Genomic DNA, 23,356 nt, shown 5'->3' on the forward strand with positions numbered 1-23,356 from the left:
GATACGATTGGCCTTCTGGGCTGCGAGCGCACATTGCCGGCTCATGTCCAGCTTTTCATCCACCAGTACCCCCAAGTCCTTCTCAGCAGGGCTGCTCTCAATCCCTTCATCCCCCAGCCTGTATTGATACCAGGGATTGCCCCGACCCAGGTGCAGGACCTTGCACTTGGCCTTGTTCAACCTCATGAGGCTCACTCAGGCCCACTTCTCGAGCTTGTCCAGGTCCCTCTGGATGGCATCCCGTCCCTCTGGCGTGTCAACTGCACCACTCAGCTTGGTGTCATCTGCAAACTTGCTGAGGGTGCGCTCGATCCCACTGTCTATGTCATTGATGAAGATATTAAACAGTACCGGTCCCAATACGGAACTCTGTTTGCATGAAATATACCAAACTCCACACACAACCCCCTTGAGAATGATGGTACGAGCAAAGCATTATACACATTGCCTTGTTGAACACTTCTTTTACCCACCACTGTTCAACACTTTAACCACTGGCAACAGCTCTATTCTATTAAAAAAAAAGAGAAAGTTCAGATAACTGAATCTCCTTGCAAAGGATCCATCCGACAAAAGTGTGGGAGTAATCCATTCTTTAATAGACATTAATAGACCATTGTTAAGACTTGGCTTTCTGTTTCTCAGTTTTTCAGGCTTTTAGTGGTTTGGGGGATAGCTTGGTGCTCAACAACTTCAAAACATCATTTCTACTCTACAGCACCTCCAAAAATGCATCAGCTTCAGCAGTCACGATGATGGGATGTGACCTTTTCCAGCTGTCTCTGTACCTTTCCATGCAGATATGTACAATTTGCAGCCTATCTCCCTAGAAGCCCATCCTCTCCATTTTTCAGAAATGAAGACAAACTTCTTCCCTGACCAGTGAAAACTGAAAATGAAATCAAGAGCAGGACAACTTATTTTATCAGCAGAAAGCAAAGATAGGTGTTTCACCCACCCACACTGTACACAGAGTTATGCCAGTTATGGCAAGGCATACAAACAGCTCTGGCCCCACCCACATATTCATTACTAGCACTCATTTGTCTGGACAAAAATGTATGCTTTCAGCTTTCTAGTATCTCTTCTCCTACAGAAAAGTGGGAAGCCCCAAAGTCAGAAACAAATTCAGGGGAGGTGCCCATTTCCTCCTGTTGAACTCTTTGGAGTATCTTCTGAGAAGGCATTTTGTTCATAGGAACTACATAGTCTTTATTTGCTTGAAAGACTGTGGTTTCTTAATCATTTAATCTTAGTAATTGGAAAAATGAATTAAAAAACCCCAGTTCATTCATTGTCTTTAAAAAAAATTAATAATAATCTTAAACTACTTCAAGGGCACGTCTACAGTGTACTGCACAGTGCTACACTGATGACCCCAAAAGGTCAGGCAAGTCATTTGGGTATCTTGCAGAAAGGGTAGGTTGAATCTAAATCAAAGTGCACCTCATTGCAAAGTATGCTCAATAAGCATCAATGAAGCTATCGTTGCCTTATGGTCTACTGTACAATGAAGCCATACCCTTAATGTTTAGGGAACTGATCTTTTATATTGTTCCCAACAATACTATCTCACTAAAGCATTATAAAATGCACTGAATGTATGTGCTATAATAGTGTTGCATTGTATTCATTTGGCTGTGTTTTTAAGAAGCTGCTGTGGAATGTACAATTAGAATAGCACATACATACCTGGAATTGCAGAAGCTGTCACAGCAACTACACAGATGTAACAGCAAGCCACAATGCAAAAACAGTTTTTACTAACTGTATCACACAGTAGCAGTAAAAACAAGAGAAGTCCTCCTGGCATACCATCACCAGAGTTTCACCACCCCTTGTGCACATGAGGGAAAGGTACAGTAATAGACTGCTCAAAAGTACCATTAAATTGCAACATTTTAGGATCCAACTCTGCAGTCCACAGTGCCATAGGTAGTCTCACTCACTTCAGAGACACTTTTCACGCATGTAAAAACTGTTCACTCAAGTAAGGGTTTCGGGGCTGAGTCACTCCAGCAGCCAGCCACATCACTGACAGTACTTTACTGCTGTTACTGTTCAAGCACTACCTATTTTCTGCCAGGGATTTACCCTGCTGGCCAGACACAGTACCAATGTGGCCCATTTGTACAACCCAGGCCATACTCTGGAGAGAACTAAATAAATCCCTTGATGTGGTGACTGTGGGAGCAGGAAAACCAGCTGCAAACTGAAGAATAGAGTGTGCCAGGGTTCCAGTCCTGTGCTGTATGGAAACAAGACAGACTGCATCACATGGCCGTGGCACCCCAGAACATTACAACACCTCAAATGGTCCTACTTGTATCAGCGCAAGGTAAGACAGCAGGTACTAGACAATATGAGGCATACAGAATTGGCATTCAAATTGAAAGAACTTAAGAGCACACAGTTAAATATTCCCCAGTAATCATACTTCCTCAAGGGTGGTAAGGATTGTCTTCTAGATTTAAAAGTATTGCAGAATCAAATCACAAGTTTTGTTAACAAAGTTTTTTATCCCCTGTTCACTGCAAAACCAAAAGAATTAAATAGAATGAGTTAAGATATTTACCTGTTATGAATAGGTCCTCTGAACTTTGGGTCAAATTTCCTTGGTTCACCTGCATTTAAAATAAAACAGTATAAAAATATGCCCTTATTTAAAATAGAATCTATAGAGAGGGGGGTGTTAACAGCAGTCTTTGAAGAACGTCTTCCATCTATTCCTGTTTAATCAGTTCTGTTAAAATCATTTCATGCAGGCAATATCAGTAATTCACCAATACAATTACCTAGTTTTTGTAGATGAGATCAAAGCTTTTTTCTTCTAGCTTAAAAACTTTGAGGGCCTCTCATTTACCACACAATAAATTACCTTTAATGTACATCCTATCACTACACCTATGCACAGTGTTCACAGTAGAAAGTTGCTGATATTTGAGAGATAAGGATTACATCTCACAGTCACATGCTAAGGGTGTTTGGCAGCAAGTGAGTGAACCTACCTCTCTGGAGCTACAGGCTACGCCCTTCTGATTTTTCTCTAAAAGAACAGTTTGGAGTCATGTCTGTACTTAATGTTACACTTACAATCTTGCAGACTTATTCTTATTTCCCACTGCTGTGGTTACAGGACTTTATAGACACAGAGTTGCAGGTTTGCCCTTTTTGCATTGGGCTTATCAGATGAAAAAGCACGGCTGGAGACTGCAGAAATTCAGTGCTGACCTTGCTCTACGCAACCCTGCACAGGCAGTGTAACTGCACTAGCTTCTCCAAAGCCAGAGATGACGTACAACGTTGCAAAGCAGGCAGAAGAGCACGTGTTTCATGCATCTTCTCTAACTCTCAAGTAGATGCACCCACCACGTATCCCAGTGTAGGAAGCAGAGCAGGTTTGAAAGTTATAGTTATGCATACATCCCTGAACGTGGTTGTTGCTTTATACGAATCTCAGAATGACTAGAAGGTCAAGTCAGGTCCCTCGTAGAAACAAGCAGTAACATCTGGCCAGAGTTTACAGATGGAAGGAGTCAAACGTGATACATTTAAGACGTGTAGATGAGGCGCTTAGGGACATGGTTTAGTGGGCATGGTGGTGTTGGGTTGACGGTTGGACTCGATGATCTTAGAGGTCCTTTCCAACCTCAATGATTCTATGATTCTATGATTCTATTTTTTTCACGTGGCTATTGTGGTTAGCATAGTTCCAATTGATTCACTCTACACATAAGCAAACTATTAAGAAACTGCCAAATACTAACCCACCAATCTGTGCTTCAAATGTGGACTTGAATAAGATGAATTACAGTATGATTTCACTTGGGAAAGAGTAACAAAAATTTATGGTAGAATTTAAATTTTCAAGTTTCAAGCTACTGTATGAAGAGAAAGAAGCAGTCCCTCATTCAACAGACCAGGATTTGGATTCTTCCTTTTGAAGCTAGCTATTCAGCTTTATGCGATTTTTTTTAAGTTCGGTAATTATGGAGATTTACTGAACCAAACTTCGTGCAATGAAAAATTACTTCATTCAAATGTCAACGCTGCACTACAAATTACTGTTTCAGAGTGCTTTCTCACTGCCTTCTTACGGATGTCCTCTTCTGAATATACCTGATATTAAAGGGTGTTACCAGCCTAAGCTTTCCCCTGCCCACAGAAAAAGTACTTATTTTCTTCAATTAGAGAAGAATTCAGCAACTTCTCAAAAGCAGAATTTACTTATTAACTAAATGCCAGACTTTGTTCTTGGTTTATATCAGAAAAACCTTATCAAAATACACACCGACCAGTACAATAAACACAGCAGATAATAAAATTCTATTTGCCCTTCATCTGAGGTGTTCAGGTCCACCTTACCAAGCTCCTAAAACAAAAGGTAAAACTTGGGAAAGCTAAAACTTTGAAGGAGTGATGTGTGACAGTAATGCTGGGGAGTGGAAGATAGAAGTTATGCTGATACACAGGTACTACGGGAACCCGCTATGGTCCAGAAAGAGAGCGTACCATATACAATACCTAATGCTGGGCCAAAACCTGTATTTTGAAGAACATTTTTGTACAGCAATTTCTACAGAATAAGTACTTCTACAAAATAATTTATCTCCAGAACAATTCAGAGTCTGTAACGTTACTCCCCATTGACAAGTTCTGGCCATAAGGAATACCGAAGCGAGCCTTTGTTCATTGCTCATACCGGACCCAAATTTAGCATGTAAGAACAGCCACGCCAGATCACAAGAAAGATCCATTGAACCCATACCCTGTATCTAACAAGGGGCCATAGTGAATACCTGAGGAGAAATGCAAAATCAAGGCAAACATAGTGGTATTTCCCTAAAATTGAGATTACAGAGATTTGCAACTGCACTTTTCTGAACCAAAGGTACTGACTTTGTATTTAATAGTTGTAGGTGAATGTCTTTCTCATTCATTTCATAAATCTCTATTTAACTTGCATACACTTTAACAATCTGCAATGCCCTACATCACGGAGTACTACAGGTTAATGAAACATTGAAGTACTACCTGCTTTTGTCTGTTTTAAGCTTGCCATCAGTCAGCTCATACCTGTATGGCAGCATGGCATGCTACTAATAATTTTACAGGTTATTATATTCCTCTTCACTTGTCTACCTTCAAGAGTCCTAGTCTGTTCAATTGTTTCTCGTACATAAGCCATTCCACACTTTTGGTCATGCTTATATTCCTTTTCTGTACCTTTTTCAGTGCTACTATATATCACTGGAAGAGGAAGGGCCAGAACTGCACAGGATATTCACCACAAATATTGGCTGTGATATATACAATCATATAATAACTTTTTCTATTTGATCTCAGACCATTGCTAATAATTCTTTCTTACAGTCTACTTGCTTTTGGGGGCAAACACTTTCACTGAATCATCCATTAAGACCCCAAGTTCTCACTCTTGAAAGTTAGTAGCTAGCTCAATCTCACTACTGGAGGAACCTGCTCTCCAAAGGTATTCAGTATTTTCCTTAACAATTTGAACAATGAAGTAGAATGTACGCTTTGAAACTGTGCAGGTGACAAGTGTTAAAATACTTCTGGAGACAGAATCAAAGGGATTTTGATAAACAATTTAACAATTCAAAGTGATTTTCATAAATTGACAAAAGTTATAAAGACAAACACTATTCACAAATCCATAGAGAATAATTGCTTTCAACAACACTGATGAGAAGAACCCTAAAGGATTATGGCAGACTACGAACAGAGAATGAGTCAGCAAAGCAATGTCTTTGCAAAAAAAAAGCACAACTCATTCAAGAAGTGTGAGTACGACTGGTGAAGTCACTGTTCCTTGTGCTTGGGACATGTAAGGCCTCAGCTGAAAAACTATTTCTAGATCATGGCACTAGAATTTCAGAAGATACAAAAAAACCTGGAGAGAGTAGAAGGACTGATTAAAAAGAAGACACTAAGAGGTTTACAAAAAGCTGTAAATGAATGCAAACTTCAATGACTGTGATTAAGGGAAGGAGCACAAAACAACGGTCTTCAAATACCATATAAAAACAATAGTGATCAGTTGTTCTCAGCTTCCGCTATCAGAGAAAGAAGCTAACTTCATTTACAGCAAAGATGGTTTAGATTAGGCATTAGGAAACCTTTCAGAACACATGGGCTGGAACACATACACTGGAACAGGCTTTCCAAGCATACTTCTGAATTTTCCTCACCCTAAGCTTTTAAGAATGGATTAGACAAATACCTGTTGGGTAGGGAATAGGAAAATGTGCCATGTCTCAGCACGAAGACAGCCAAATGGATCTCTTGAAGTCCATCTAGCCCATTGCTGTAATTGTCTGGTTACAGCCAGCTAAGACCTAGCGCACCCCAAATGTATTTTAACGATGTTGTTCGTATTTATCTTTTCTCACACGTTATGCATTGTTCACTTTCCAGATAGAAAGGATTGATTTCTGATCTCCTTGGTATGGCAACAAGCTAGATTTTCAAAAACACAATAGACTTTCAGCAGGGAAGCCACACACTTATATTTTGCTTGTAGATGTTTCTCCAGTCAGTCTGTGTTGCACTGAGAAAGCCTGTTGACAGGGGCAATCTCCTGAGCTTCCAGAACGTCTCCATTAAGCATAATGGTTTTATAATGTAACCAGTTGGGGAAGATGTAATGTGTTTCCACAAGCATCCTCCTTTCCATAATAAGATCATTATTAAGAGAGTGTCCATCATTGTAAACAGCTCAAGTTTTGTTATTTATGTCATACCTGTGTGCTTCTGAAATGGAACAAAGAAAATGCATGTCAAAAGATACATGTATTTATGGAGCATATTCAAGTGTAGTAGGTGAACTCCACAATACTGCTACAATAAAAACTAATACCCACTAATTAATAGACAAGAAAATAAAAACAGACAAAGCACTCCAGAAAACGAGCTCTGATACAAATGGAGACCTTCATCTCCATCAGGCAAGCAGAGGGATGCTGTGAGATAGTAACAGTCATTAACAGCAGTAAAATTATTGCAGTACTGCAAACTTCTTCCAAGAACTGTTCCTCACTGCCAGCAGTCAGTACGCTTATCATGGCACACAGTGCAGTGCAACACTGCTCAAACTGTCTTCCTCTGTCACTTAGCTCTTGATATAAATCCATTACAGAATATGGCAGTTTACATAGGAAAAGATAACTATATTCTCAGTCAAAAATACACTAAAATTCACTGACAGAAGTAGTCTGTAGCATTACTGGAATATTCCTTACCAAAACATATGACACAGCAACTGTGATCGTAGTTTCATGGAACAACAGAAAAAAGAAAAATGCTGTTTGTTTCATTCTCATTTTTCCAAATTAGGTACCAAATTCCCTATTTAATTACTACCATTCTTTAAAAACTGAGAAGATTCTTTGGGGGTGAGGTGGGAATTATTTATGTTATTAGTATTTACTTAGCTCCTGGTAAAAGCAAAATACTTCCTTAGCTATAAAAGCCCAAACATATTTTGAAAGCAAATTCCAAGCTTCAGGAGTTTGGTAGGCATAAGGAAGAAGCAGCAGTGTGGGATAATGACTGTCATTTTTTTGCTAGGATTAAAAACTGAGATGATATTCACTCTTTGCAGATGAGAGAGATCTAGTTCACAGGCTGCTTTATAATAGAAAACCTTTGTATGTTGAATTATAATATCACTACAAGAAATATTTCACAGGATAGTTCATTTACCAATTCTGACTCCAAACAGCATATGAATTTAATTGTTGCATTTTATTACTGTAATAATTTTAAAACAACAAATCCAAATTACTTATCTAAAATAAAAATTGACTATATATATATATAAAGTTTACCTTTGATCTGCAATTTAAATAAACTTGCAAATGTCATGCTGGAAAAAAATTAGGATATTGCTAATAATTGAAGAAGTTATAGAAAATCATTTGGGGCTGGATCCAAGCACATTAAAGTCAACTGAAATAACCCAGTTGAAATAAATGAGATTTAGATCAGGTGCTTATGAAAGAAAGCAGGTAAATTACCGTGTTTTCCATAGTAGTTTTCTTCATCGCTATCCATGTTACTGTACCTGGATCACTTTAGCAAGCTGTGTGAGATATTAACTGTGGACTCCTGTGTTGCTAGCACACTTTCCCCAGCAAGCACAGATACACAAAAATACTATTTAAATAGATTTTAAAATAAAGCTGAGTGTCACGGACTTCTCCAATCAGAATGGAAATTCACAAAGTAGGCAGGCCTTTCTGTGAATAGAAAGATATCACTCAGTGCCTTGCCCACCTACTCCAAGCCAGTCTGATAGTATGAATGAAGAGGAATGACTCTTATCAGCTGGTATTAACCTACAATGTTTAAGCAGAAAGGGAAATGTCTGCACCTGAATACCATTTGTAAAATAATCTTATGGAAGTCAATACAACCAAAAAACTACTGATGATTTGCTAACTGAGGATAAGGTATCACATTGTCAGTAGTTATTGTGCTTTTGTAGCCTGTGCTACTGTGAGAGAAGATAGTCTTTACATGTCACAGCTGGCCAGATCTTTCTTCCTTTATACACGTGACTAGGTCCCCCAAAGTACACGTCATGCAAGTAGGAAAAACAAGATTTACTCTGACATGTTTAGGTCTAAAAGGTAGACTGTCTGCTGTATATCAAATTTTCATTCTTGTGAAGTGGAACATTTATCTGTAGAAGTAGTCATAACTTACTAAATTATTTTCTTAATAAAATGTACATGTCTTATTTCTCCATAGCACAAAAGTGCAGAACAGAAGAGTTAGCGCTAGAAAGTCTTAGCATTGTTAGTTTAGATACTGTAATGCCTATATAGTGAAAGGAAGTACAAGGCATTGTAGTTAGTGTGTGAATCCAAAAGCCTGAAGCCATTTTAAAAAAAAAAAAAAGCTAGCAACCTCTCCTTTTAGCCACAAAGGAACAGAATCCCCGTGTGGTGATCCTGACCAGTATGAAATTTTGATTCTCTGTGGAATATGATTAAAACACAAATTGTAGAATTCTGTAATGAGAAACACATACACTTGTATATGCATTCCTACAATAACTTTACAGACAGGGCTGAACTACATGCAGGAACAACAAAACTAATGTTTTTAAGTCAACCCTGTCACTGTGTAGTACACAATGACAAAGAAGAATGATCTCATAGTTCACAAATGATGCCTGTGATATGAAGTCACAGCCCATTTTGTTATTACAGAACTTAACAGCAATGTTCTAATGTTTGCTGAATGAGATAGATAGTATAACCAGTACCAGTAAACTAAGGTAGAAATAATATGATGAGGATGTAGATTGATCTTTTGTAAAATATTAACCATTGACTGAACTCTCATACTTAATTACCTCCCAAGACTTCCTGCTATCCTTAGGCAAATACAAAAAAAAAGAAAAGCAGAGAAGCCAAGTGACTATGGTTCTACTATGCTCCTACTCAAGTTTGCACTTCTGTCAAAGGCTGCTTCAATAACTCTCATTATAGTACAGTAACAGAAGGCCCTCAACACACAGTGCTAAACACAGATGTACACTAACTAACATGGCATTTGGCCAGCAATATATTACCCAACTCTAATAAAATGCTATTTCTACTTTAATAACTCAGTTTCTTCAGGTTTCTTCCTTGGTGTTTGGTCAACAATTACATGTGCCTGTGGCTAGAACAGGTGTTGCTTTTTAAGAGAATAGTATTTTTATTAGAAAGGCGTTAGAGTTGTATGTATATATGCTGCTTCCCTCTACTGGAGTAAATAGGTATGTTCAAGTAATTAAAAGTATTCTTATAATATGCGTCGGCAATAGTAATGCCTCCTTTAGGGCAAGTGTACACAATCTGCTAATTAAATGCTCAAAGATACAGGTGCACAAGCCAACAAATTAGGCTCTTAATAAATGCTCAGGATGTATTAGGACTGAATGAGATTCATCCCAGTTGATGTTTCTCTAAAAAATCATATGAAGATTTTGATGCTTCTGCCCTTCTATTCCGGGTAGGAGTAGGAAAAAAAAATAACACAAGTTCTTGCACAATTCCCCTATCCCTTTCAGAAGCAGAAACTTCTTGAGCATATATGAAAGCCTAATCTTTGCAAGGTTTACAGTCTAATTTTGCAAAGAATCCAAATAAAAGTTTGAGACGTACTACTGTTTAGTAGAAGACAATTTAGTTTTACTTAAAGATTTTTTTTTTTAGGCAATCTTAAGCTACATTGTAAGTCACATGTAATGTTCCTTATACAGAAACAGCCTAATGATCCTAGCAATATAAAATAATACGTTATTACTGTAGGACACAAATGTGTAGAAGCAGTCTATTAAGTCAAAACGTTGACATTAGTATAAAAACAGCTCTTCCAGTAAGTCTTGTACCTGGTTTACAGGCATACAGGGTTTTTTTCCCCTTTGAAAGATTCAGGTATAACTTGTTTGTTATGAGATCACACACTGGTACACACATAAATTTTAATTATAATAAAAGCATACTTATGATTCCTTTCTTGTGTAATAAATCATACTAAATGGTAGCTGCCTTTGAAATATCTTTTATTGTGACAGTACAAGTCTTTCTGTTTGTTGCTCCTTCATCCAGAAAAGCTGGATGAATACAACTCACCCCAAATTCCACTTTTAAATCCCAAACACGACAACCTTTTCTGACGTTGGGTTGTGAGTTTGTTTGGTTTTTTTTTACTTCCTATTAGCCATTCATGCAGACAGATTTTTTTTTTCCAGAAGAACAATTAAATGTGTTCATCTTTTAAAAGTTGAAAATTCAGCATAGAAGTCTCAGTGAATGGATGCCACACATTGAAATGTGAGTGAGCAATATCACTGCATTAAATAATTGTACTAGAGTTTTAATGTCTTGATCCTATATTAAATCACGGGCTAGATTATGTATGACATGTTTGCTGGAAACCTTGCATGCCAGGAGAGATCCCCTTGGTTTTTTCTTCATGTGTCCACACATGCATATGAGCTCCAGTACCACGAGCATTATAAATTAATAAAGTAAATACCCAAAACCTAAGTTAAATATTTGCCTTTGCATTTGAAACATTAATTTAGGTTGAACAAAATGGTACAAGTAGAAGCTGTTGGGGACAATAAAATAACTTAAGAAATGGCAACATTAGGTGATTAAAGTCAGGGCTAAAGAGGGACTCTGGGTTCTTACAGTGGAATTCACAGCTCTATGTCACTTAGGCCATCTAACAGCAGCGAAATAGAAGTCTATCAAAACAGGAAAGCGGCATCCAGCACGCTGAGGCAGGGGATGATTAACTTGCCAGTAGAAAAACACTGAATAAATAAGTGCATCTTCAGCTCAGTTCTCTACAGGTACTTGGGTACCTAATTCTGGGCAAAATTCACAGCCCTGCATCCCTCCCTGGAGTTTCTATCAAAAAAACAAACAAGGCATTCTTTCTTTAAAAACACAGATGCCAGAGAGATGATGGTGCCTGTCTCCTACTAAACAAATAGACTGCTCCAACTCAGGATGCAAGAGATCTAAATTCAGACCCACACTGCAGAACAGCAGGCTGGAAGACATTCCCTTATGCATGAACAGAAAGGTACTCCATGCAGCTGTAAGAGTTACTGTCAGAAAGAACACAGTTATGCATACATTCTGGTAGCTCATAGTGGACCAACCAAGAATCCTGTCCCTACTCCAATATTTAATATGTAACATACAGCCAAACCAGCAGGTTCTTTCTTTCCAATATGCAAAAATCATTTTTCCTTCCTTTAAATGTTTTAACCAAAAATTTCTGATTATGTTATTAAACAGAAGTTAGGTTTTTTCTGCCAGATGCCAAAAGTACTCTTATCATTCATCTTATTAGAAATTCCCACAATGCAAAACTTCAAAAAGATCTAACTGGTAACCTGGATTGCATTGGTAATAGTAATGAAAGAGGAAAGTTATTAACAGTAATGAAAAACCATTTTCTCTATCATATGACAATCATCCAGATTTTGAAGCAAAACATTTTGCAACAGGTTTTTGATCAACTCACAAAACAGGAACTGCAGTAACAAATAGCAATCAGAACAGACAAATTTTTATTAATGTACAGTGCAATAAATTCTCCAATAAGCTACACACCCAAGGGAACAACTCTTCATGGTGCTATATACTTGCTACTGCATTAGACTACTGTGAATTCATTCCCTCTCTGGAATTTTCAGAAAGATTAACACATGGGGAAAAAAGTTGCCATTCAATAGCAGAACAAATGACACTAGTTGAAATGCTGTCTTCTACATTCTCTAACCACTCCCACACAATTCTTCCAATTCATTTCCATGTCCACACATTCCTTTCCTCCTGTAATTCTCCATCAGCTTTCCACTACATTCCCTGTTTTTCTGGAAAGGCAAAAGCATATGCAATGGGTGTTCTGGAACTACATTGTGATCACTGGCTGACCACTATGCTCAGGTTATTTGTCCATGGACAGCCACCACTCAGAATGTTCAAGGGGCTAACTAGGGAGGCAATGGTCATACAGGGCGCACTCATGAACTAGGCAAAATGTTGAAATCCAAATGATATTTGAATCCAGTACTGCCTTTACACTACTGATACTGGCTCATCTCTTGCAAAAAATTGAGGGGTGAAGAGGGAAAAGGAGGTGGCAGATGAGACAAACAGCCTCATCACATAAGTGTCCTTTTCTTTACACAGTTGCAGGGACACAAATCTTCACATGCAAGTCACAGTTTTCCACCCCCATTCAGTCCAAGTTTCAAAAATGACTGCCACTGACTACAGTGGAGCTGAGGGCATTCAGCACTGCTCACAAACCAAGTATCGCCTCCACAAGTCTCACTGAAGGCCATGATAAAAGAAGAGGGGGACAAAACACAACACAGTGAAAGACAAGGGTTTAAGGAGGTTTCAAGAAGACCAAAGTACTATGTACTTCTGCAGCAGTTTTACCCATCACACAGACTCCTTTGCTTCCCAGGCAGTCCAGGCCATAAGCGCTACATATGTACATACCGTAAAGAGAATTGCCTGGGAATCCTGAGGTCAGTGACAGTCCAATGGAAAAGGCTGATCTTTTTTCCCACCGTGGTAAGAAAACCAAGCACTAAATTAGGCTCTAAGAATTCAAACCTGTAAAATTAATGTTATTGCATTGTTCTAATTAGTCATGTATCTGAAGAAGCATGATGTTCTCCATGTCATAGCCACAAGACAGTGAATGACAACACATCATACACCCAGCTGACTATCAGTTTGTCCAAGAATTGTGCGATGTTTTTTCCTGAGGTGGTGCCAGAACATCTTGTCCATGTTCACTTAAGATTAGACAAAACATCAAAATCTGTTTGACCAGCATGATATGATCAAATTTCAAAGGTCCACACCTAACATTCTTCTGATACTAGTGCTAACATAGGCTATTAGGCAGATTTTGAAATATACCAGTTGTCAAACAACTACCCACAGAAAAGGGATTGAAAATGTATACAGTTAGTATACTACAACTTAACTGATCACTAAACTGCAATTCTGCCACGCGATCAAGAATACTGATAGGTAGTGGAGGTTTTACATTTCTTTAAACATCAAACAATAAGTTTGCCGGCAGTTTGGATCACCTACTCAGCTTCATTAACGCTTCCATTTCAATGTGCTTATTAGGTGCATTGCAAATTCTTCTTTAGAGATGAAATAATGTCTGTTCTTTTGTCTCCCAGCTTCTAGTTCATATTCTTGTTCTGGGACTATTGCAGCCACAAGTTCCGTGGAATTTCCAAGCAAAGACACAGCTACCAAGATGCTTCCGAAATGGAGCGAAGTGTGTGGGAAGAGTACTTCTCTGCAACCTCAACTATTCTGCGATTCTATGAGACATTTTGCCAAAGTGAGATTGGGCCCAGAAGACTGGGTGAACTCTAGAGAAAAGCAAGCTATTATCATACAGTTATGTTTGATGTAACTGTTTTGTTAAATATCTCCCTTTCCCAACATTTTTATTTATTAATCCAGCTAGGAAGGGTGCTTGGTCTTGAAACATACTCTCATGCTTTAGGGAAAAAAAGCATCCAACATACAGTCTTTGGTGATGCTTTAAATGGAAAAAGTGATGTTTTGAAATAACAGATACTTCCTACCCAGGATCAGAAAATGCCAGAGGTTTCCGTTTCTAGGCTGCTTTACTCCAGTTGATCTAAGACGACAGACGCTAGCTAATGATTTTTTCTCCTAGCTGAGTCTCTAGCCCCAAATGCTTTATACCATTACATATCATTGCAACCTTTTCTAGTTTATCTTATGCTGTAAAATGCTGCATGCAGATACCATACCATTTCTATAAACCATTAAAATAACATTAAAATAACACTTCCATAACCTCAGAAGGAGGGTATTATCCGTCAGCATTTACCATTAATAATTAAACCACTGCACTGTTTCTACTGGGAAAGGAAGTACAATTATACACATTTTTCATATACAAAAATGTCAGGTGGAGGAAACAAAAGCTGGATTATTCTGGACTTTGTGTACACCATCTATTTGCCACTATTTTATTTGTACAAATGCATTCAATAACTTTGCAAGCAAGGGGACAGTCAGACCCACAACCTTCTGAATAAACCAGTGTCTAATTCACAAAAGCCATCTTGAAACTGCAGTAACCAGAGCCTTAACAGCAACGCATAGTTTTGAAGATCTGTCCTCCTTTGTATACCAGGCCTTTTCTAATGGCTGCTGATTTAAACTAAGAATGGCCAATGGTTGCCTGGTTTTGATTAGCTGAATTTGTCTAGTGAGCTAACATTCTCTGTGAAAATTAGACATCAAAAATCCTAATGTAACATGTTGTTAAAATGTCCAACATAAAATGTACATAGCTATCATGTGTCTCATGCTGTTCCACAATCCCAAATGTAACTAATGTTTAATTTTTCAGTCATGATTACTTATCCGGTTCTCAGAAGGCAAAAGAGTAAGATAAGGTTCTAGCCTGTCTTCTTCTCCCCCCCCTTTTTTTTTTAACATTTTAAAATACAGCTTGTGTCTTGAAAACAACATTTCAGACATCCAAATTTTGTAGACGGTTACCTCAGTTTTATCACCCTTTTTTGGCTCTTCATGTCTTGGAGACTCCGTTCCTGGTGTTGCACTACCCTGTTCCTGGTGTAGTACACGTGTACTACTCTTCCATTTCAGCAGCCCTCTGGCAACGTGCCTGTTGAGCACGTTCAGCAACAGGTGAGTTCACTTTTACAACTAGGACCCCACTTTTAGGAGGAACTGTATTCCTGCAGGTGAACATAGGAATTTGAAAAGAATCTTCTGTTTTTTCAGCCAACAACAACAACTCCATCACTACAAATTAAATGAGCCCAATACTGAAATCAAAGGGAAGGCACAAAATAAGCAAGATAACCTTCAGCTCTAGAACAAGTTGTAATTTATTGTTAAGGGGAAATTGGACTATTAATACTCCTCTACAATACATTTTTAGGACTAACAAAATTTATTCCACTAATATTTAGCACTCTAGTGGACTCAGACCTTTGATAATGACTATAATTTTCTGTGAGATGGAAGCTTGGTCCTATGCGATTAATTACTTCAAAATGGAGACAATTCATAGATTTTCACAGACGTTCCCTTAAGAACTAAGATCAAATAGTGATTTAAAATTGGCTCTTATTGACTATTTTTTTTTTGTACTAACAAGTATCCACTAGAAAACAACTATTAGAGTTTATACAGTACCTTCAAGTTACAACTTATTTAGCAAAATCAAAATTTCTTTTAGATGTAAACAGAGTACTGGAAGTAGCATTACAAATTATGTTTTCCCTTCTATTTGAGTAGAAGCATTTGAGTAAGAACTTTGTAATGTCGGTCAGTTCAAAACCAGAGAAGTGACACGAGGGTATTCCTTGGTGTAATCTACTGACAGAAGTATACACATGAAGTTCCGCTTCTTTGAATAACATTAAGAAATTACAATGATTTCTAAAAATTGCAAGCCAGACATCCTGATTCACTCAACAAACTACTGTCTCTCAGCCTTTGTTTTTCAATAGAATATACAAATATTCACCCCCACAGTCCTTTATTCTGGGGGAAAAGGGGCACAAATCTATAAAGTACATTCTTACAAAGTAGCACAAAGTCTCTGGAAAAATTGTCTCTAGTAATTTAATGCATGGCTTTTGGAAACTCCAGCCTCAGCCCTCCAGTCTGTGAGAATCTGGCCTGGAAACTGCACCCAGCTATGATTAGCTGCTTACAAGAGAAAACAGAAAAACATCCAGAAAATCTCCCTGCATAGCTTGGGGAATTAGTAAAATTTTACTCAGTCTGCTTAACAAGTCTTTGGATGTCATTATTGTATTAATTATCTTTACTGGCAAGCTGTTGCAACACATTTTCTGTGGTTCCCCCCACCCCACCTCTGCATTTCATATCTGAAATAAAACCATTCTTTTTCTTAAAAAGAGACCAAAAAACTGGACACAGGGCAAGACATTTTCTGCCCTAATTCAGGTCCATGCCTTAGGCATAGCTTTTTGGACCACACATGACTAAGAGCAGTGCAGGTGCCATGGCCCTGCAAGCACTCTCTGCCTCGCCCCCAGGCTTGGCAGCCTGGCCTCAGCACGGCGCAGCTGGGGGCTGCCCTCCATTCACTGACTCTGGAGAGAGGCTCCGGGGCAGCACTGCAGAGAGGCCTGATCCCCCTTCCCGTGGGAGCCTGGGCCTGAGCCACAGCTCCTGCTGCATCACAGCCATGCCTGTGCCAGGCACCCAGCCCAGACCATGAGCCGCCCGGACAGTGAGCCATGCGCTAGCCACCTGGCTAGCCTCGCACCCTCTGGTCACTACTGGCCTGTCCCGAGATCATGGAATTGTTTTACCCTGCTCACCCCACCAGACCTGGCCCTCACCCTGACCCGCCGAGCCATGTTACCGGCCTGACGCCAGCCCTGCCTCCTCGCCGCAGGCTTGCTGATGGCCTGGGCTTGCTCCTGGTCCCCAGGCCATCCCTGCTGGCCTTGCCTGGGTGCCATGGGACAGGCCCTGGCCCGCGAGGCCCCTGCCCTGCCAGCTGAGTCATGGGGCTCACTGCCTGGCTCCCCAAGGCAAACCGTGCCCTGACAGCAGGATGATTACATAAAGAGTGACTAATTAATTTTTCTCAAAGAACAACATATCAGAAATTCAAGTGTATTTAACATTAGTAAAACATCTTCTCTTAAAAGAATACCCTCCACAATGATTTGAAGGGTTGTTTTACCCAAACATTGCTGAAATACCGATAGATCGTGTATGCAGAGCAATATCTGGTAAATTACACTACATTACTCTGGACAATTTAACGTATCACAAGTATGTTGATAATTTAAAGCATTTCCAAAAGCTAGAAAATGTTTTATTTTCCCTTTACAAAGGGCATTTTTTGAACCATGCACACACAGTTTCGTGTGAAAGTCTAACTGCCAATTGCATGACCAATTTTTGCACTTGGTTACCTAGTATCTGGTATGATATTTGAATACAAAAATAATTGGTTATGCTTTAGACTGATTACAATGTTAGGCAAACAATAGATTTGTCCAGAAAATGAGTGACTCATGGATAAGATTAAAAAGCCTTATCATTAGACAGTTGCTAATTCACTGGCTGTTCTCTGTATAGCTACACACACCTTGTAGAAATATTCTTAAAAAAAAAAAAAAAGGAAAAAAGAATGATATAAAGAAAACTATTCAGATGGAGATCTGGTGACTCACGACTATTGCTGCTTTAACAGAGGTTAAAATTTATGTCTATATAACACTACATAAGATGCATTATTATGAATGCCTGCCTTTTCTGAAAGCAGTCTATGTACAGCACACTGTCTGGTATAATGAACAAAGCACCAGCTCTCCATGGTTGTTTTTGAACCATTAGATATGCAGTTACAAGTGGAGTTTGTAAGATTATGTTAATTAGATCCAGTATTTTAATAGGCAGCCACATTTTCATTTACTTTGCCTTAATTTCTGAGACTACTGCCATTCACTGTAGGATGTGCTCTGCAGTCTTACCGGTGTTAACAATGGCTCTGTGTATCTGGAACAGTGAATATATTGACAAAATGATAACACAGGCAGATTTAATTTAAGAATTTATTTGAGCAGATAAATCCCTTACAGTTGCTTAGAAATGGTCAGAAGTGACCCTTTGTTCCAGGTTTTTCCACTTATTAATAAAAAACAGACTTCCACTATATTCTCTATTTTGTCTTCATAAAAAATCCTCTGGAACCAAAAGCTTGAGTTTAAACAAAGCCAAATGTGTTCTTAAGACAAAAGAAGGGGACTGTGACTACTGATGTTTTCTGTCTCTACAGACCCCTAAAGGCACAAAATGTTACACCAAGTTGGTCTGCATCCATTGAGCCAGGTTCTATTCCTAGGTAGTAAGACTGTTAATAATTAAGTAATCCAACATTAGTTAAAGGTTTTCGTTCCTAAAAGGAACTTCTCAGCATTTCCAACACACACAATTAATAAGATATTGTTACCCTGACGCAGAAAATAATATCTAATATATCCATATATCTAATCCATATATCTAATTATTAGGTGCTACAATAAAAAAAAAATATGATTTGAATAGTAATCTGAAAATTGTTTGAATTATTTTGAATGTAAAAGGATTAAGTCTGAAAAACTTCACATTAGCTAGATACCTGAAAAAACCTGATATATGGTGACTCTTTAACCTGTACACAGGCTAACTTGCAATGATATTCTGCAGCCATGCATGCCCAATCCTCTATACAGAGCGCTGTACATTATGAGAAACATCTTTCTATGAAACGACCTGTTCCTGCAGAAGAAGGTGTCAAGTTACTTTCTAAAGCACACAGAGCTGGCTCAGATTCCCCCCTCCATGTCAATAGCAGAATACATGATGTGTTCAATGTGTAAGACTCAGTTTATCGTAACTGGTTTGCAGATTTTCCAGTTTGTGATGCAATTAGGAACATGTTTTGTATTGCTGTTGGTATATCAATTTAGAAGCAAAACAGCTGAGAATATTATCCTGGATGTAAATTCACAGACACAATGGCATAAGTAACAGTCCTGAATGCTCAGTCTAGACTGAAAACGATTATAGGAGTAAAACCCATATATAAGAATCATTAGATGTGGATCAGCCATAAGGTATGTGGAATTAGTGAAGAGGTGATTACAAAAGGTAAAACCTGTAGGAACATTTCTACAACACTTTCTACAGTCTAAACAACATGGTGTTCAAAAGAAAGGCTACTCAATGCTAACCCAGCCCAACGTCTGCCTCCATTATAGGAATGCTAGCATGGGCTTTAGTAGCATCTTAAGAAAAGAATGTTCAGGATCCAAAAGCTGGGCAGTTTGTCAAATGTAAATGCTGGTTCAGATCCTCACTGTTATCTAAGAGGGAAGAGGTACTCTTACAGGCTTTGTAGCAACTCCAGACTACTACTCACACTTTATACACAAATGACTTGAAAAGTGTATTCCAGCTCCTGGGGGAGGGGGGAGAAATAATCACAGCCCACTGTGGATGTGAATATTTAACGTGACTGTTTAACACATGAATATTTAACAGACTGACAAGTCACTTGCGTAGAAGAAAAATCTCAAAGACAAATCAAAACCAGACCAAAGTAGGAGGTAAAATATGATTTGGGGAGATTCTCAGAATACGTATTAATCTTAGCAACACTGAGAAAGTTTTTTAAGAGAGCTGCAAAAACATAAGAGAAGATGGAAGCCATAAAAATAAGGATTTGTTTTACTCTGCTGAAAGATCAGAAAATTCCTTCCCAGCCTCAGAAGTAAAACATGCTTCACCTCCTTACAAAAAGTCACAGAGAAAAGAACATTTTACAGTCCCAGCCTCAGGTTTATGCACTGCAGAGGTCCCTTAACATTTTAAGAATGACAGTAAGCAATAAAATCATAATGGCTATAAGAACTTGCTGACTGGAACTTCTGGTACTATTTTCTCAGCTTAAAATGCTTAATATTAGGCCCAGATGCCTAAAAGCTAGTATCTAGTTTAATGTCCAATGTACTCCCATAAATCGGTATCTTATATTTGGTAAACATTAACAATTGCATAGATTATAACTGGAAACTACAGTTCCTGCTTTTATAAAAGACTATCGGGACAAAGTTGTAATATCCTGTGAAGACTGTGAAATCCTAGGAATTAGAAGCAAACTAAATCCTGAAAATTGAGCCTTTAGCATTACATTTTTGTTGCTGAATTCACTGCAATGCTTTTTTCTATTAGGGGTATATGGCGCTGAAAAGTATAGTTAAAGAAATATAATAATAATAATAATGAACAATAACTAATAAATTATTATTGTTGTTGTTATATGTCCCAATGAAAACTGTATTTATAGTAGCACACGTTAACACCCAGGTTACTTATACTTTTCTCTGCCATGTATGAAGTCAGTTGCTAGTACACAGATACCAAAAATGCGTACTGATGTATAGTCTGTCTTCGATTCTTGACAAATGCTGCAAAGCACATAAGCCTAACATTCAGGCATGAAGGTGCTGCTAACATGCTTTGCTACATTGAAGTTTATAGCATTAAGACGGATTTCTGTGGCTAGTAACTCTGTTACTGGTGCCATGAAGAATTCTGCTCTGTCTTTCCCAATGGTACACTGATAGAATGCACTCAGGACACATTTACTTGCAGACAGGGCAGGTCCCAGCAGTCTTTTCATGGCCTTTAGATACCATGCTTAAATTAGAATTGAGCTTACAGAATGCATTACCCTAGTACATTAATCTAACCTCTCAAGACCTTGAGGGAATTGCACACCAACATAAATTTCATGGTCTGCAGCCTGAATTTGCCTCCTACAGTGAACAACCACACCGTAGTATTCATTCTGATGAGCCTCTGGTTGATACGAACAAAAGGTATTGCAAAACTAAACTGTCAGTGTGTGAAGGGAAGATTTCACAGTGCATGCTTATACCCTACTTTTTCCTTAGCATTCTGTTAATCCACTAATCTCTGTAAAAAAGGAAAGTGAGGAGAAAGACACTATATCTGTACTATACTATGTATAAATGTGCTATTAAATTGTGTTATTAAATAAATATGCTATTAAATGTGTTATTATCAGCACTCACTAAATATTCCAAATCTCTGGAGAAGCTAAAAAAATACTATTAACTAGCAATTTTGCAATGATTGTATTTTACCTACAATTTGTTTCCATGTGTGTCTGTGAGCATACACATATATAGATTTAAAATTGTAATTGGAAGGATTTTCTTCACTGCAACTCTGAAGTGTAAGATTTTAACACTCCAGGGTGACATGTGTCCATGTGTTATTGCATGATAACACTTGCATCACCTATACTTAGCTAGCAGACTACACACTTCCTTTCTAGTTCAGCAGAAATGACTGTTCTATTAAGACAGCAATCCCTTAGTAGTAGGCAGATCTCCATGGAATTCCTCTGGCTAAAGTATAAGCAGAACACGTGCAAGGATTCATAATTTATATTCCAGTAATCTGTGACCTCCAAATGTTCCAGGCCCTGTAATCCTTTTCCTTCTGTACCGTATGTCCTTCAATCCTCATTTTCCTAGTTCACATGCCCTTAAATAATCCTCCATTCTGAATCCCAAATTCTTGTCCCTTCTCTTCCTGACCATATTTTTATTGTCATTCTACTGTGCCATAGATGCAATAGGGTTGCTCCTGGATGACAGGTTTTCATTCTGCTCAACCTTAGACATAAAAATGTTTTACACATCTAGTATTCACAGATCTCATATTAAGCAGGCTGTAATTTAGTCTCAGTTATGGTGGTGTTCTCAAACCATTCAAATCACACTCTTTTGCTTTAGGATGCCACTTGAATGAATTACTGTTTGAATTTGTTTTGTTCTAATTTTACTCCCAATTAGTACCACCCATTTTTCCACACATTCAAGATGACGTGGATCAAGCTAGCAAAAAAAATGCTGTCTTGAAGAAAACATTCAGAATCAAAGCATTAGAAAAATTCATTATTTGCCAGAATACTAAAACTTAAAATCTTAAAAAACAATGTATCATTTTCCAAGGGATGCAGCTCCATCATCCCAACTCTAACTAGCCAGCTGTTCTGCTTTGTCTAATTACCAGAAATCTGTAAAGCAAAGATAGCTTATTCAAACTGTTCTGCTAGTCCAGTTCCAGATTATATCCCCCAACCAATATTCTAGTCTTTATGTGTCTGATCCATGTCTGCTTTTAAAACCCCTGAGTTTCATTTTCATTCAATCTTCTCTCTTCTGAAAAGCCACAGTAGTTGTGGTATTATAGCTCAGAGATCTAAAGATTTAAAAGATGTATAACTTTTAGGATGAGGTATTCCTTTAATTAGACTGGTTGAGAGAGATGGAAAAACAGAAAAGGTACTCAGGCATTTCATCAGGCCACTAGTGAAAGTAACTACAAGTCTACGACATTAACTGGTTTAATCTCATCAAAAACATCATGTGGAGATCTTGCTCTTTCAACAGTTAACACAGCTTCCACTCACAGATTTTTTCTGAACCTTTAGATTTTACTCCTGAAAATTTCACTACTTAAAAATTTAATTGCTAGTTCTAGTGATCTTTACAACTACCTGTATGTTACAAATGAAACAATCATTATACCAGTTCAATCAGGAGTATGAATTTCAAAGATGGCCATCAGTAATATACAGGGAAGGACATGGGAACAAGAACAAGAGATTATATAGATTGTTAAAGAATACATTTCCTTCAGGATATCCTGTTTCAATTTACATCAAAGCTGCAAAATGTCAGTGGGGTATAATGTCATACTAAAGTATTTTAAAAAATTATCCTGTAACAGTCCATTTCACATCATGAAAAGAAGAAAACCACTGCAGTATAATAAAGAATATTAATAAGGATAGCATTTTAGAAGGTCCAGTTGGTTAAGTAAAAAACCCCCCAAACAAAACAAAACAAAAAACCCCCTCATACAGAGTTTTATATGGCGTAAAAAATGTAGACTAAAAAATCTGGACATGCTCCTCTTCCCAACAAGAGTAACAGGAGTTTGCAACTGATTTCAGCTGGATTATGACATTTTGTAATTAAGCATGTATGTAGAACTTGGGCAAATCCTAACAGAATTGCTGTAAATTCTATTACTGCTTTAAAATACAAACATTATGAAAGAACTGAAAATTACAGTGTGTTTGTGCATTTTAATAACAGCTTGTTTAATGAAGAGAGCTGGTCTGAAATCAA

The 23,356-nt window shown here is 38.0% G+C and overlaps 1 protein-coding gene across 1 annotated transcript in view; it reads right to left on the minus strand.

Moving 5' to 3' along the window:
- SLC44A5 (solute carrier family 44 member 5) overlaps positions 1-8,076 on the minus strand; it is a 55,446-nt gene extending 47,370 nt beyond the window's left edge. Inside the window, exons 1-2 of the mRNA XM_009285308.1 lie at positions 8,040-8,076; positions 2,576-2,624 (exon numbers count right to left, since the gene is read on the minus strand). Coding sequence (XP_009283583.1) covers positions 2,576-2,624; positions 8,040-8,076 — 86 coding nt within the window. The remainder of the gene's footprint in view (positions 1-2,575; positions 2,625-8,039) is intronic.
- Between the last annotated feature and the right edge of the window lie 15,280 nt (positions 8,077-23,356).

The sequence above is a fragment of the Aptenodytes forsteri genome, unplaced genomic scaffold, assembly GCF_000699145.1.
Source record: "Aptenodytes forsteri isolate BGI_AS27 unplaced genomic scaffold, ASM69914v1 Scaffold104, whole genome shotgun sequence".
NCBI classification, from domain to species: Eukaryota; Metazoa; Chordata; class Aves; order Sphenisciformes; family Spheniscidae; genus Aptenodytes; species Aptenodytes forsteri.